The sequence below is a fragment of the Echinops telfairi genome, unplaced genomic scaffold (assembly GCF_000313985.2).
Source record: "Echinops telfairi isolate 266 unplaced genomic scaffold, ASM31398v2 ScPeMD7_18;HRSCAF=68, whole genome shotgun sequence".
Lineage (NCBI taxonomy): Eukaryota > Metazoa > Chordata > Mammalia > Afrosoricida > Tenrecidae > Echinops > Echinops telfairi.
The window spans coordinates 97,521,313-97,534,523 of record NW_022103915.1 but is presented as its reverse complement, the minus strand read 5'-3'; the positions used below and the strand labels follow the sequence as shown (position 1 = coordinate 97,534,523).

General features: G+C 58.0%; 1 protein-coding gene across 2 annotated transcripts in view; it reads right to left on the bottom strand.

Moving 5' to 3' along the window:
• Positions 1 to 4,117: 4,117 nt before the first annotated feature.
• The window catches only part of LOC101658717 (serine/threonine-protein kinase PAK 6), a 33,847-nt gene continuing 24,753 nt past the window's right edge, over positions 4,118 to 13,211 (bottom strand). For both annotated transcript variants that reach the window (XM_004712701.2, XM_045287988.1), the window contains exons 4-9: positions 8,460 to 8,957; positions 8,201 to 8,334; positions 7,761 to 7,887; positions 7,547 to 7,672; positions 7,085 to 7,219; positions 4,118 to 5,605 (exon numbers count right to left, since the gene is read on the bottom strand). In XM_004712701.2, the coding sequence (XP_004712758.1) occupies positions 5,438 to 5,605; positions 7,085 to 7,219; positions 7,547 to 7,672; positions 7,761 to 7,887; positions 8,201 to 8,334; positions 8,460 to 8,957 (1,188 nt within the window). In that variant the 3' untranslated portion in view covers positions 4,118 to 5,437. The remainder of the gene's footprint in view (positions 5,606 to 7,084; positions 7,220 to 7,546; positions 7,673 to 7,760; positions 7,888 to 8,200; positions 8,335 to 8,459; positions 8,958 to 13,211) is intronic.

Below are 13,211 nucleotides of genomic sequence, written 5' to 3'. Positions count from 1 at the left end.
GACCGAGGAGGAGGCGGCCCGCCTGCGAGCGGGGGCTCTGATGGTACGACCGCAGTCGCCGCAGTCTTCAGGGACAGGGCGATGGCGTTCGCAGGAGGTGTTAGAAGGGGCGCCTCCGACGGCAGTGCAAGCCCCCATCGGCCTTAGCCCGCACCCCGAGTGCGGTCCGGGCTCCAGCCGCCTGGGTTTGCGCCGACGCTCCACAGCCCCAGACATCCCCAGCCTGGTCGGGGAGACGCCGGGGCCGGAGAGCGGCCCGGAGTTAGAAGCCAACGCTCTGCCGCTCACCGTGCCCGGGCCGCAGGCTTGGCAGGCCAGCACCGAGGCCGTGGTGCTGCAGGCCCAGCGGTAAAGGGCTCTGAGGTACGGCGTTGCTTTCTGGCGCCTCTCAAGTCGCTGCTTCACCTGGATTTCCCCTGGCTTCCAGGTCTCTCACTTCCCTGCCCCGCTGCCCAGTTTCTATAACTTGTACCGGCTGCAAAAGCCAGGCCTTCACCAGTCCTCTCTCCGAGAGAGACCCTCTCATTTCTTCTTTCTGCTCCTTGGTATCCCCTGCCTTTCCCCTACCTTACCTGTGGCCTGCCTTTCCTCCCCCTGGAAGGTGCCTGGTGGAAAGCTGGCTCCAAAGGCTAGGGCCTTTCAGGCAGGCACACAGGACTCCTCCAGCCCTGGCCCCAGCCCTAATGCTCAGCCCTGGGGCACCTCCAGGCTTGGTGTGGCTAGATTCCTCAGGCCTCCTGCCTGGTCCCCTTCCCCAAGCTGGCTGCTGACGAGTTGGCCTTGTGCAACTAATGAGGGCCTCTCCTGAGGCTGGCCTTAGTGCTGCTGACAGTAACACCTACCCAAGTCTCCATAAGAGTTGGGGGGTGGGGGGTGCCTCTATAGATTGGAAAGCTGAATAGCACTTAAGTGTTTTGGGGGGTAGAAACTCTCCTGCCTCAAGACAATGAAAGAATTGAGGAGTGAGCAGGCCCCAGGTGTTGTTCACAGTTTGCTCCTTGAACCAGTTTCTGGATCATTCCAACTCCCTTTGCCCCTTTTACTCCTGGGGACACCCAGGAGCCAACCAGTTGCTCCACACCAAGCCTACCCCTCTGGTCTGCTCTGCACTCAGGGGGGCTGGAAGTGAGTTTCATCTTTGAGGTTCTGCCCCTCCAGGCCTCACCATCCACATGCCCAAGCCTCTCATGGTGAGACCTTCGTTCTCAAAGGCCTGAAATGGCCAGGACTCAGCAACTCCCCCTCGTTCAACGCCTCCCAGCTCCCCTGTCCTGCACGTGGGTGCTCCCGCAGGGTAGACCAGTTGCGAAGGCTTTGCGTAATTGCATTTCCCCCCCAATCCTCAAAGAAGTCGTTGTATATAAAGCAGAAAGCAGCAGGTCTCATCCGAGGCTTAAGAACCTAACAATGTCTCTTTAAATAGAAGCTCTGCAAGGGGGATAATTGACTGAAGTGTTTGCCACGTTAAACGGCAGCGGCGCGCGGATTCGGAGCCCACACGAGCCGCAGGTCTCAGTTTAAATTACATCAAACTCCTGGCGAGAGCAGGAAGGAGCCTGTTAAACGGCTCCTGTTGCTCGCTGGGCAGTTAATGGTGGGCAGGGCGGGTGATGGATTCCAGAGGTCGAGACCAGGGACCCCCTGCCTCTGCCCCACCGCATGGAACGCAGGCCCAGCCCAGCTTTCATTACTGGGTAGATTAGTGAGTCAGAGGCTGCAGCGGAGAGGTGGTTAAAGGCCCTTTTGCGGACCCGGCTCCCGTCCCCTCCCTCCGCGCCTCCGCCCGCCTTCCCTTTGTGTGGGTCTGGCCAGGGGGTTGGCGAAGCTAGAGAATCGCCGGCGCTAGGACCCCGCGGAAGCGCCAGCACACGTGTCTGCGCCCCGACCCTGGGGGCGAAGATTCTCGGAGGAGGCGCTTTCCGTGAACCGCCTAGGTAAAGCGCTGCAGTCCCCCACCTGCCTGCGGTGGGATCTCTTTTGAAGACGTTGCTTTTGCAGAACCAAAGGTTTCACTTTCACACCATTAAGTCCCAGGGAACTGGCCAGAGCGAGAATGATCCGTGCTGAGAAATTGGGCTTGGGGGAGGGGGGCGGGGACCTTGTCAAGGTGTCAGATGCCTACCTACTTATCCAACCTTCCCACTTGGTCGGCGAGGGTCCCCCGCGAGGCTGCCCACAGGACGTGTCCTCTGGTGCCCCCTAGTGGCAGCGCTGCCCACTCCTCGCTACGCCCTGGCTCGGAGTTCCAGACTTCTGGGCTTTTTTGGGGGGAGAGAGGGGTGGGATCACCGCTGTAGACTTCTCCCTCCGTGTGTATTTACTCGTGGAATCCTCATCCTCTCGTAGAATATTAAATCCGGATACTTGAAATCATCCTACAGCAGTGAAGTAGGGGACAGTAACCCCAATTCTGCATTTGGAATAGCAGGAGCCACACTTAACACTACGGACCCCCACAATCTAATTTGAAGTTAGAGCTCTGCTGCCCAAGAGCTCCGGCCTTCCCACGACGAACGCACGACGAACTGGAGCTACCACCCCCTCCCAGGTGATTTCAGACCCGTGGAGCTTGCTGCTTCCATCTAATGGTATTTGCTTCGGTTTCTGAGATGTTCCACCTTCCTATCCTTCTCCCCAGACGCCCGCCGCTCCTCCACCCTTCTGTGCCCCGATAATGGAGTGGGGTGGTGGTAGTGGTGGGCAAACAGGCACCCAGAGGTTCAGAGCTTAGGATGGGTGCGGGATGACTGGATACCCCAAGCACAAACTTGCTGCTTTCTGATTTTTGCTTGCTGACTGCTTCCCTTTCCAAGCGTGTTAAGTTTTCACCAAGTGTTTCAATGGTGTAAGAATATGAATATCTTGCCTTCTTAAAAAACAAAAACAAAAAACACCTCCAAGTCTGGGTTGCACATTCTGTTGAACGTGTTGTCACCTTTCTGGTGGCTTTCGGTTTGGGCCCCCTTTTCCGGCAAACCACCCTGAGGGCTTCTTTCTCTTGGGCGGAGCTGCTGAAAGCTGGCAGGTGAAAGTGAGGTTTCTAAAAAGCCTCAGCAGATCTTTCCTGGCTGAAGGGAGCTGCCTTCGAGGTTTCTCAGCAGGCCTAGTTGGGGAGTGGGGGCAGCTTGTGGGCTTCAGCACTGCCCAAGGCGGTTGAGGCTGGGCGTCCTCACTAGCTCTCCCCACTTTGTGGAAGAGACCTTTCCTGAGCCAGCGGTTTCTGTCCCAGCCGCTGCTGCTCATGGCTCTGAAGCCCCCCAGGCCCAGGAGCTTGGCATGCCACAATCCAGCTCAGACTGGGTCTCTGCGTGAGGCTAGATGCTGTCTGAAGCTTCCTGTGAAGGATGAGCTTAGGTGGACAGATGGCCCCAAATAAAACCAGTATTATTTGGTTGAGAGACATGGTGTCTTTCGTCCGGACCAGCTACCTCTGGAGAGATGGAGAGCTGCCCAGGGCCATCTCCACCCTTCTTACGGTGGCCATCTTCTTAAGTGAGGTCATAGGTGCCACACGCACCTGATTAGGTTGGTGGGATTGGGGGTGGTGGTGCAGAGGGCCTGGCAGGCGAGCTGTCCTTGTGGGGTGAGTGCTGTGGTGAGCAGGCTGGCCCGGCTCCCTGCTCCTGGCTCAGCTGCATCAGGGAATCCAGGGTGGCAGGTAGAAGAGCTCTTGGGAGGGGGGCATGGTATCCATACTGAGACGACACGTTTGAAGGCCATTTTCACCCACTTCCTTTGTGTGGCTTGAGGAGAGGCCTCTCTGACTTCCAGGGGCAGGGGATGCTGATGCAGGCAGGGGTAAGCTGCCAGCTACTCCCCAGAGCCCCTGAGGCATGGCAAGCAGGGGCCCCTGGCCAGGAGAGCTGCCTGTGTTGTCTCCCCCAGGGAAGGGATACAGTCTGGTTCTCATCGCCTTCGGTCCCAGGGGCCTCGCTCTTCCTGTTTCATTTCAGCCTCTCATACACCAGGGAGTCCAGGTTTTCTCTAGGCCAGAGTGACCCCTGGGGAGCTCACATGGGGAAGGAGGGGCAGCCACAGCAGACACCCAGCTGGACCACTGACCACCCAACTCGAAGGCAGCTTGGCCCCACCCTCCAGAGAGGACAGGAAGCCCTGGGGTTTTGAACACTCAGTTTAATTTAAAACAGGCACAAGTGCAAACAATTCACAAAAGTTTCTAGGGAAGATGCTTTTGTTTTGAAAATGCTGACCCCTAAAAAAAGTCCTTGCAACGTTTTGCTCCAAAGCAGGCCACCAGGGAGCAGAGGAATCTAAAAATAGTATCTAGATAGGGTCAGGACACCTGAAGTTCTTCCCAGGAATTTCCTGTCTCACAGCTACACCGACAGTGGGGAAGGCGTGGGGTGAGGAGACAGGTGCCTGAGGAGGCAGCTAGGGGTGGGTGGTGTGACAGATGGGGTGCTTATCCTCTTGACATGATGGAATCCCCCGAAAAGGTGGTTCCCTAGAACAGGATTCTGAAGGGAAGAATGGGCCCCTGATGACCCGGTTGTGGAGGTGCGGTGCACTGTGACGACAGAGTTCCCTTTCCCTCAGACTACAGTGTGGGAGCCACTTGGGGACAATGCTGGGAGCCACTCAGAAACCTCCCAAGACCCCACGCGGCTGGACTCAATCCAGCCTCACTCCTTGGTCAGGCGGAAACACGGGGATTTACGTGGTGGGCAGCCAGGCCAAGGAGCAGATCCCTTCTGAGTAGACCTGAGTGGGAGAGGCGAGGGGAGAGCCTTGCTGGAGCTGGCTGTGAGTGATCTGAAGGGACTTTCTCCCCTAACACATCACACACACATACACACACGAGACCATCTTTACCACCAACTCCATTCTTTTTTTCACTCCAAAAAGGCGCCCTTCCCTCCCATGGCCTATTCACAGTTCTCAGCCTGAGCCGGGTGAGTATATGTCAGTGACAGGGAGTGGCTTCCAGTGGGACGGCGCCTTCAGGAAGTCACACGCAAGGGAAGGAGAAGGATTCGGGCAATACAAATGTTCCCTGTGGCCCTCCAGAGACCCTAAGATCTGGAGTTGGAGCTGAGAACAGCAGGTGTCCGTGTGACAGCAGGCAGTCTGCCCGCCAGGTGGCCTGGGAGGCTAGGGTATAACTGCCCCGCAGCGCTTCGGGCTGCTGTGGCTCCAGTGGCCGGGAGCAATGGTCTGTGTGTCTTAGAAATGTCCTTGTGCAAATAACAAGGGTCATCCTGCAGGGGGGTTGCTGTCACCCCAAAGGCAACTGGAGCCTCTCCGCACAGGGAGAGACTCTGGGGGGGGCAGGTCCGGCCTGGCCCGGTGGGCTGAGGGGCAGGAGGATGGGGCTGGGGGTTCACATTCAATCTTTGGAGAGAATACTGAGAAGACAAGGGAGGTGGGCCTTGCGGGCTGGTTGGCCACCCAGGGTCTGGGGCACTCTGAGGTGGGCTCAGCAGGTGGCGGTCTGCTTGCGGTACAGGTGGATCAGGGGCACCAGACACTCCGGCAGCCCAGTCTGCAGCAGGAAGGGATGGTCCAGGAGCTCCTGGGCCATGGCTCTCTCCTGGGGGTCCCGCACCAGCATCCGCTCCAGGAAGTCTCGCAGCACTGGGGAGACCTGTGGAGACAGCAGGGATTGCAGTCACTTTTGAAAGACCTGTCGGGCTGGCCCGGCCACCACGTGACCATCTCTCATTCTCTACTTTCCTATTTTCTGGCTCCTCACAGGCTTGGTGGTTTGGGGGGTTATCAGGTTAGGTTAAGGGTCAGTCCAAGAAGTGTGGCTAGTTTGCCTCTAAGGCAGCGATTCTCAACCTGTGGGTCGTGACCCCTTTGGGGGTTGAATGACCCTTTCACAGGGTCGCCTGATTCATAACAGTCGCAAAATGACAATTATGAAGTGGCAATGAAAATAATGTTATGGTTGGGGGGGGGTCACCACACATGAACTGTATGAACGGGCACTAGGAAGGTGGAGAATCTCTGTTCTAGGAGTTGCTGCTGAGCAGTGACGTTAGCCTGCGGAAACTCTCTGGGAGCCTGGCTTCCCTAAGCAACCTGCTCCCTGTCCCTGCTTCTGCCTACTGTGCTCAGTGCGCAGGCTCTGTGGAAAGGGCATCGAGTGACCCAGTCCGGGGTCTGTCTCTTGATCTCAGGCGAATCGCCACTTTCCTCTAGGTCTCAGTTTTCACATCTGCAAAACGGGCTAATACTAAGGTAGTGTTTCTCTGTCTGCCCGCTAGGGCTTTAAGTGAAGAAAGAACACAAAGTGGTCAGGAATGAGGACGCCCTTCGAAGATGAGACGAGAAGCAGGGGACCATGGAGAGGAAGCCTCATCTTTTGGGCTCTAACCCCAGCTCCTAAACAAAGACTTATCTGAACTCATTTTGCAGCACTATCTTGGGATATAGATTTAGTCTTCCTCCTGATACAAGACTTCTTCCTCTGGGTTTGGGGAATTCGCCCATGGGGATTGCCCATCCTGGGGTCAGCAGGGTGGGCTCCGGAGCTGTCGGTGCTCATTCCTCTTGGGAGGTATTTCCCATCAGGCCTCACACCCAAGTGTGTTTGGGGCCATTAGGCACCCTGGGGCCCAATGGGACTGATTAGCCACTTGGGGACTGGGCCCCAGTCCTTGGAGAATTTCTTACTCTGGCCACCAGATGGCAGTGCTGTTTGCAGCCCTGAGTTGAGCTAGCTGTCTCCACCCTCCCTCCCCCCCAGTGTAAGGTCAGCAGGTTTGGGGTGGATTTGGTGGAAAAGAAAGGATTACACACACACACACACACACACACGTGTTTGAAGATGTGGTCAGGCAGTGCAATGATGGAGGACCAGCCAGGTTGGCCTCTGGCAAATTGGGGGAGGGGGATGTGCTCAGTCTGGCTCCCCTAGAATCCTCTGTGGGACATGGAGGCTGCCTTGTGCCCTCTCTCCCCTTTCCCCATCAGTAGCTCTGGGCTCTTCCCAGCTGCCTGCTGAGGAGTGACTCCACTGCGGCTGCGAATGTGGACAGGAGGGGGGGTGGGTTTGATGTGGGGGCAGCCTGTGGGAGGAAGAGGGCCCCGGAGCTCGGGAAGAGCGGGATCAACTGACCTTGTGAGAGTTTTTCAGCCTGGGTGGGGGGCTGTCCCGGAGCCTCTTCATGGCCTGCACTGGGGAGTCGCTGAAGTAGGGAGGCTCTCCGTCCACCATCTCAATCACCATGATGCCCAGGGACCAGATGTCCACCTGCAGGAGAAGTAGCCCTGAGCCCTCTGCCCGGCGGGCGTCCCAGCTTCCCTGGCCGCCTTGCCTTCACGACCATTAACTGGAGGGACCCAACTACCATCTGGGGAAGTCTGGACACACACCCCCTGCCCTGGAGCTGGGGGAGAGCATTTAGGGGGCCTGTTCCTGGGAGCAAAGTCACAGGTGAGAGTATCCCCACCCACAAGAGAGTAGGGGGCAGCAGGAGAGTAGACTGACTTGGGGGACATCTGAGAAGCAGGCTTGTTTTGGGTGGTGGGGGGGCGCCTCCTTTGGGAGGAGGGGCTGGTGGGAAGGTGGAACGGTTACCTCAGTAGCATACAGAGACCTGGAGATCACTTCAGGAGCCATCCAGTAGGGGGTGCCCACCAGGGACTTCCTCTTGGGGATGTCTTTGCTGATCTGGGCACAGAACCCGAAGTCTGAGAGCTTCACCTGAGGTGTGGAGCAAGAGGTAGGAAAAGGGGTGAGAGGTGAAGTGGGAAGAATGGTGCTGGGGGTGGGGGGCAAAGGGGGTGCCTACCCTGCCATCGAGGGTGAGCAGGATGGAGTCGCTCTTGATGTCTCGGTGGATAACGCCCTGGGCGTGCAGGTAGGCCAGGGCCTGCAGCACAGCCTCACACACAGTGGCAATCTGCTCCTCGTTCAGCCTGCACGGGGAAGGCGGGGCCTTCGCCAGTCAGTGAGAGGGGCCCTGGGTGCCAGGGCCACAGGGCTGGGCAGGACAGGGGAGGAGGCCCTATGTGTCGTGAGCCAACAGCCTCGGGATGGGCTCAGCAGTCCAGTCAGGTCACAGCTTCTGTGGGAACTGAGACCAGGGCTGGAGACCCCTTGGGACCTCAAACAGGCACTAGGGGTCTGGAGATGATCTGGCAGGGACCCCAGATCTCCTGAGCCAGAGGGTTCCCCATACTCCTGCAGGCCAACCAGTGGGGGTGTCCGCTCAGGGGCCCAGCTGCCCACCTGACTTGGGAGACGATGTCCGTGAGGGCCCCGCCTTGCAGGAACTCCATGAGCACCCATAGCTCCTCGCCCACCAGATAACTCTTGTACATCTCCACCACGTTGACGTGTTGGTAGTCCCGCATGATCACCACCTGCGGGTTGGGGGACGGATCCGAGGCTCTGAGTGCTGGGCACAGTGCCCAAGAGGCCTGGCTGCCCATGGCCCTTCGTGCGGCTGGCCTGCCCCCGTGCCCCCCAGAACCCCCCCCTCCCCCACCTCGTTGAAGAGCAGCTCCCGGCGCTGCTGCTTCCTGAGGTCCATCATCTTGACCGCCACCTGGCGGCCTGAGTGCCTCTCCCGCGCCAGGCAGACAATGCCCGTGGAGCCCTCGCCGATCTTCACGTAGCTGTCCAGCAGGCGCCGAGGGTCCCCCTGGTCCACCACCATCCTGAGCGCAGCCTTGAACTGCTCATGGGTCACCACGCCGGTGTCCTCGCTGGCCAGTGCACCCTGGGCGCCCGAGGCGTCCTGGGGCAGGTACAGGTTGCTGGTGCTGATCTGGGCGTGCCGGGTGCGGGGAGAGCCCGCAGGGGAGGACCGGCCTGGAGGCGGGCCAGCGGCAGGGGCCGTGTGGAGGGATATGTGGGGGCTGCTGGTGTCTGAGGTCGGCAGGGGGCTAACGTTCCCCACAGGCTGCTCTGAGGGCAGAGACTGGGCCTTGGCCACCTGGCCCGCGGGTGAGTCTTTCTGTGGCGGCTGGAAAGAGACATTGGGCTGCAGGGAGAAAGGAAGAAGCAGGAAGTGGGGTGGGGGGTTAGACTGTGGGCAAGTTGGGAGCCACCTGCCTGGGGGTGACCGCTGGACACTGGCAGGGTCAGGCAGCACCTCGGACCAAACTGGGGTGCTGCTGTGAGCCAAGATTTTCAAATAGCTGACCCCAAACCACAGCGCTCAGAAAGCCAGCCTCCCATGCTTCTGGCGAGCAGGCTAACAACAGCCCTTTCCACCAGCTCTTCTGCTCCTGAGAGGACACAGCAAGCCCCGTCCTGGGCTGTCCCATGCCAGCCCTGTCCTCCCCCAGGAGGCCACTGGGGGGCAGAGTCTTCCTCTGAGTTGTCCCCCCTGGCTGGCTTTCTTCCTGTTCCTCAGGCTCAGCCAGCCAAGGTCCTGTAGGATCTCACAGCGCCCCGCAGCTGGCCATGGGCATGGAAGCCATGACTGGGGTCTGATAGCCCTATCTGCTCCTGACAGCAGGGAGCTCATTCTACCTACTGTTGTGTGGTTATCCCCCCCCCCACAGAGGACTGCTGGGCCCCGTCACCAGCTGGGGGGGTTCTCTAGTCTCACCTCTGGGCTGGGGACCTGGAGTCAGGAGGGCAGGGAGGAAGGACCCAGTATACATCAGAGCCTAAGGCCTTGTCAACCTGCCCCCTCTCCCTCCAAGGCAGGAGCTGCTGGCCTGGGTAATGATCCTGCACCCCACGCCCCACCCCAGCAAGGGAGGAAAACAAACAAACAAACCAAACCCCCTGTCATGCAGTTCATCCCCACTCATGACTCATAGTGACCTTGCAGGACAGAGTAGAGCTGTCCCCGAGGATGAACTCTTTATGGAAGCAGGTAGCTTTATCGTCCTCCTGAGGAGCAGCTGGTAGATTTGAACTGCTGGCCTTGCAATTAGCAGTCCAGTGCCTATCAGACAGTGCCACCAAGGCTCAAAGAAAGCGAAGGCAGTGGGCTGTCCTTAAGGCCTCTGATGGGGAAGGAAGCGGTGGAACAGGACGGCAGGCAGGAGGCGCCCGGTGAGCCTGCTCAAGCCCACCCTGGAAACCTTGAGGGGGAGGTCAGATGCGCAGGCATTCCCCACCCACCCCTGAGGGCAATCAGTTGCCAGAGTGCTGTCTCATCCCTCCACAGGGGTGGGCCTGCTCCCTGCCTCTGGGGACAATGGACAGGCTCCTGTAGGCGGAGTTTTCACCCTACTGATAATGGTTCCTATGGAGACCCAGAGACCACCCCCTAGACCATCCTCTCATTGCTGTGTAACCTATAGTGCAGCCCCTCCCTGTGACGTATGTCTCTACCTGTAATTAGTAGGCTGGTATGCCCCCAAAAGGTATATAGGCATGGGTCAGCAATATAGAGCCCTCTGACTGATCTCTCCTTGCTGCTCACTCCCTGGTCACTCCCCTCTCTTCCCCCTCTCCTCTCTAGTCCTCTCTTCCTTGTTCCCTTGCCTTCCTTCCCTTCCCCCTCTCTCCATGTGGACCACGAAGCTGGGCTGAGGTAAGCAATGCTACCATGTAATGTGTCTAACTGCATTATTGTATCTCTCATGCTCTCGATGACTTTAATATAATATTTACATATCTCAACCGTACAATTGTGCTTTACTGAACCCGTGGGTAGTAGTAGCAGCAGCGGGTGGGGCTGGTCCCCCACCTCCCTTCCAACATTTAATTTAATACTACATTGAGGCTCCTAGCCTTTCTGGGCCTGCCCTCCTGCTACCCTGGAAGGAAAGGGCCACATCGGTTGGCTCTCTCCAAGGCAGTGATGTAAAGCACCACTGGGGCCTGCGTGCTTTTAAAGGGTACTTGGAGAGGCTCTGCATAACCCACTGGAAGGGTGGGCTTCAGGGGCCACAGAGAGGCCGTCTCAGAGCTCCAGAACCAGCCACAGTGGGCCCTGGACCCCAAAACTGAATCAACTCCTGGAACATCTCATGCCCTTAGCTAGGCTGCTTGCTCAGAGACTTAAGATGGGACCTCAGACTTTCACCAGATTTGGCTCCAGTCTTTCCAGTGTCTTCACACTCCCTGCTCCACCTCACTCCATCCCTGGCCTTGTCCGGAGTCACACATGGATGGCTCCCCTGCCACCAGAGCACCTGCTGCTCTACCTGTCTGCTTGTGTCTGACTCTGGTGCAGGCTCAGGCTCTGCAGGGAGGGAGCCCAGAAAGCCTCCCAGACTGCTTTGCAGACTAATCCATTCCTGGAGGGCCCATTGAGATGTAAATGGGCCCCTTTCCATGTGTTCAGCCAACCCAGCCCCTCATCCACTTCCCCCCACCCCCATAGTGGGGCATTTTTCAACTGGGCACAGAGGCTGCATCTTTATGCAAGTCCCTGGATTTTCTGATGTGGGAGCCCTGCATTCTGTGGCTCTGAGCAGAAGGGCTCTAGGCCTCTTTGATCTTGGGGAGCCACTAGGAAGGCTGGACCAGGGTTGGGGAGCATGACTGCCACCTAGCTGTGCTGTTCAGCATGCCCCAGGAGCAGAGACTGGGAAGAGGGGAGGCATGGCTCCCCATGGTTACCAAGCCGCCCCAAGTTCCCGAGGCTTATGCCTCTGGGGAGGCTGCATGAAATTAACCCTGAAAATGTGGGACAGGGCTTGAGGACCACCCAAAGCCGCTCAGGACCACTGTAAAATGAGCCCCTGCACCTCTGACCTCCTAGGAGGCAGCTTGGGTTGTCATGAGGGGTGGGGTCCTGGCTATCCAGTTCCCACACTGACAATTACCCTGGTTGCCAGCAGGGCTGGGGCTGAGGAACCAGCCTGGGGAAGCTCAGAGGAAGCTTCGCGCCGCCTTTCGGGGAGACCTGCTGGAGGGGACGGATTTGGAGGCAGCTGGCCCAGGTGTCTACCAGGAAATGGCTTTCCTGGGATTCCCCTCTCTGAACACAAAGCCGCCACCACCTGCCTCCTCAGATGCACATCCCAATAACAGTTGCCACACCAGATACTCCGAAAGGAGCAGGATGGACAAGTGGCCAGAGGCTGGCAGGGCGCGGAAAGACAGACCTGCTGGAGCCCAGCTTAGGGCGGACACCCCCTTTCTCCAAGTCCCAACACCCATCCTACAGGGCTCTAAAGGTGTCACTGTTGCAGTGTGTACCGCCTGCCTCCACCTTTAATTTTGGGGGGCTGTCTCCCCAGATCTCTCAGTTCAGGCACTCCTGCTGCTCACCTGGCATGTCTGGTCCACCTCACCTGGTCATCCCCGACCCCAACCCATGGGAGAGTCCAGCCCTCCCGTCCTTGTCCCCATGGGAGAGTGGAGCCTTCCCTTGTGCCAGCCCCGGGCGCTGGCCCCAGGTCTGATTCGTGCTGTTGACTGAGCTCTCAGAGGCCTAGAAAGATTTAGGCCCAGGTGGCTGCCCCTCCCCCATTCAGACCAGACCACACTCACACCATCAGGCCGACCACCCAGGCTTGTTCCTACAGGGCCCGGGGAGGGGAGGGAGGCTGGAGAGCCACGCCAATGCCAGGCAGTTACTACCCCATGTTAGAGAAAAAACCCTGGAACCAGGAGCAGGGAGCAGAGCCAGGCCAAGAGGCCACAGAAGAAGCAGTCTGAGAGAGTGCCCTCCCCGCCGGGGGAACAGCCGCTCCTCTCGGAGCCGGTCTTCTTATCTGCTAAATGGGTACCTATGCTACTGTCCCACTGGACAGGACGTCACAAGGTGTATAAGAGCCTGGCACATGGTTTCCTTTTATTTTTAAACAAGAAAAATATGTGTACCTCTGGCTGTCTGCCCTGCCCAGGCTCCCACAGCCAGCTAATTCCACCTGCTAGTTTTTCATAGGACATGAACTCAGAGCCAAAGCCACTGCTATCAAGCCGGTTCCAACAGCTACCCTATGCAGGGTGTCCAAGGCTGGAAGTCACTATGGGGCCACAGGGTCTCCTTTTTTCTCCTGTGGAGCAGCTGATGGGTTTGAACCAGCCACCTTGCAGTTAGCAGTCTTATACTTACCTGACAGCGCCACCAGGGCTCCTTCCATAAGACGCACACACACACACACACACACACACACACACACACTATGAATAGTCAACTAACACGTGTGATAAAAGGGGAAAGCAGGAGATGGGCATTGGGCCTCCACGCAGAATACTCTGTTATATTAAACTTGCATTTCATGATGCTCACCTTCCCGACACAATCGCTGAAGACAAAGCAGGTGCATAAGCAAATGTGGTGAAGAAAGCTGATGGTGCCCGGCTATCAAAAGATATA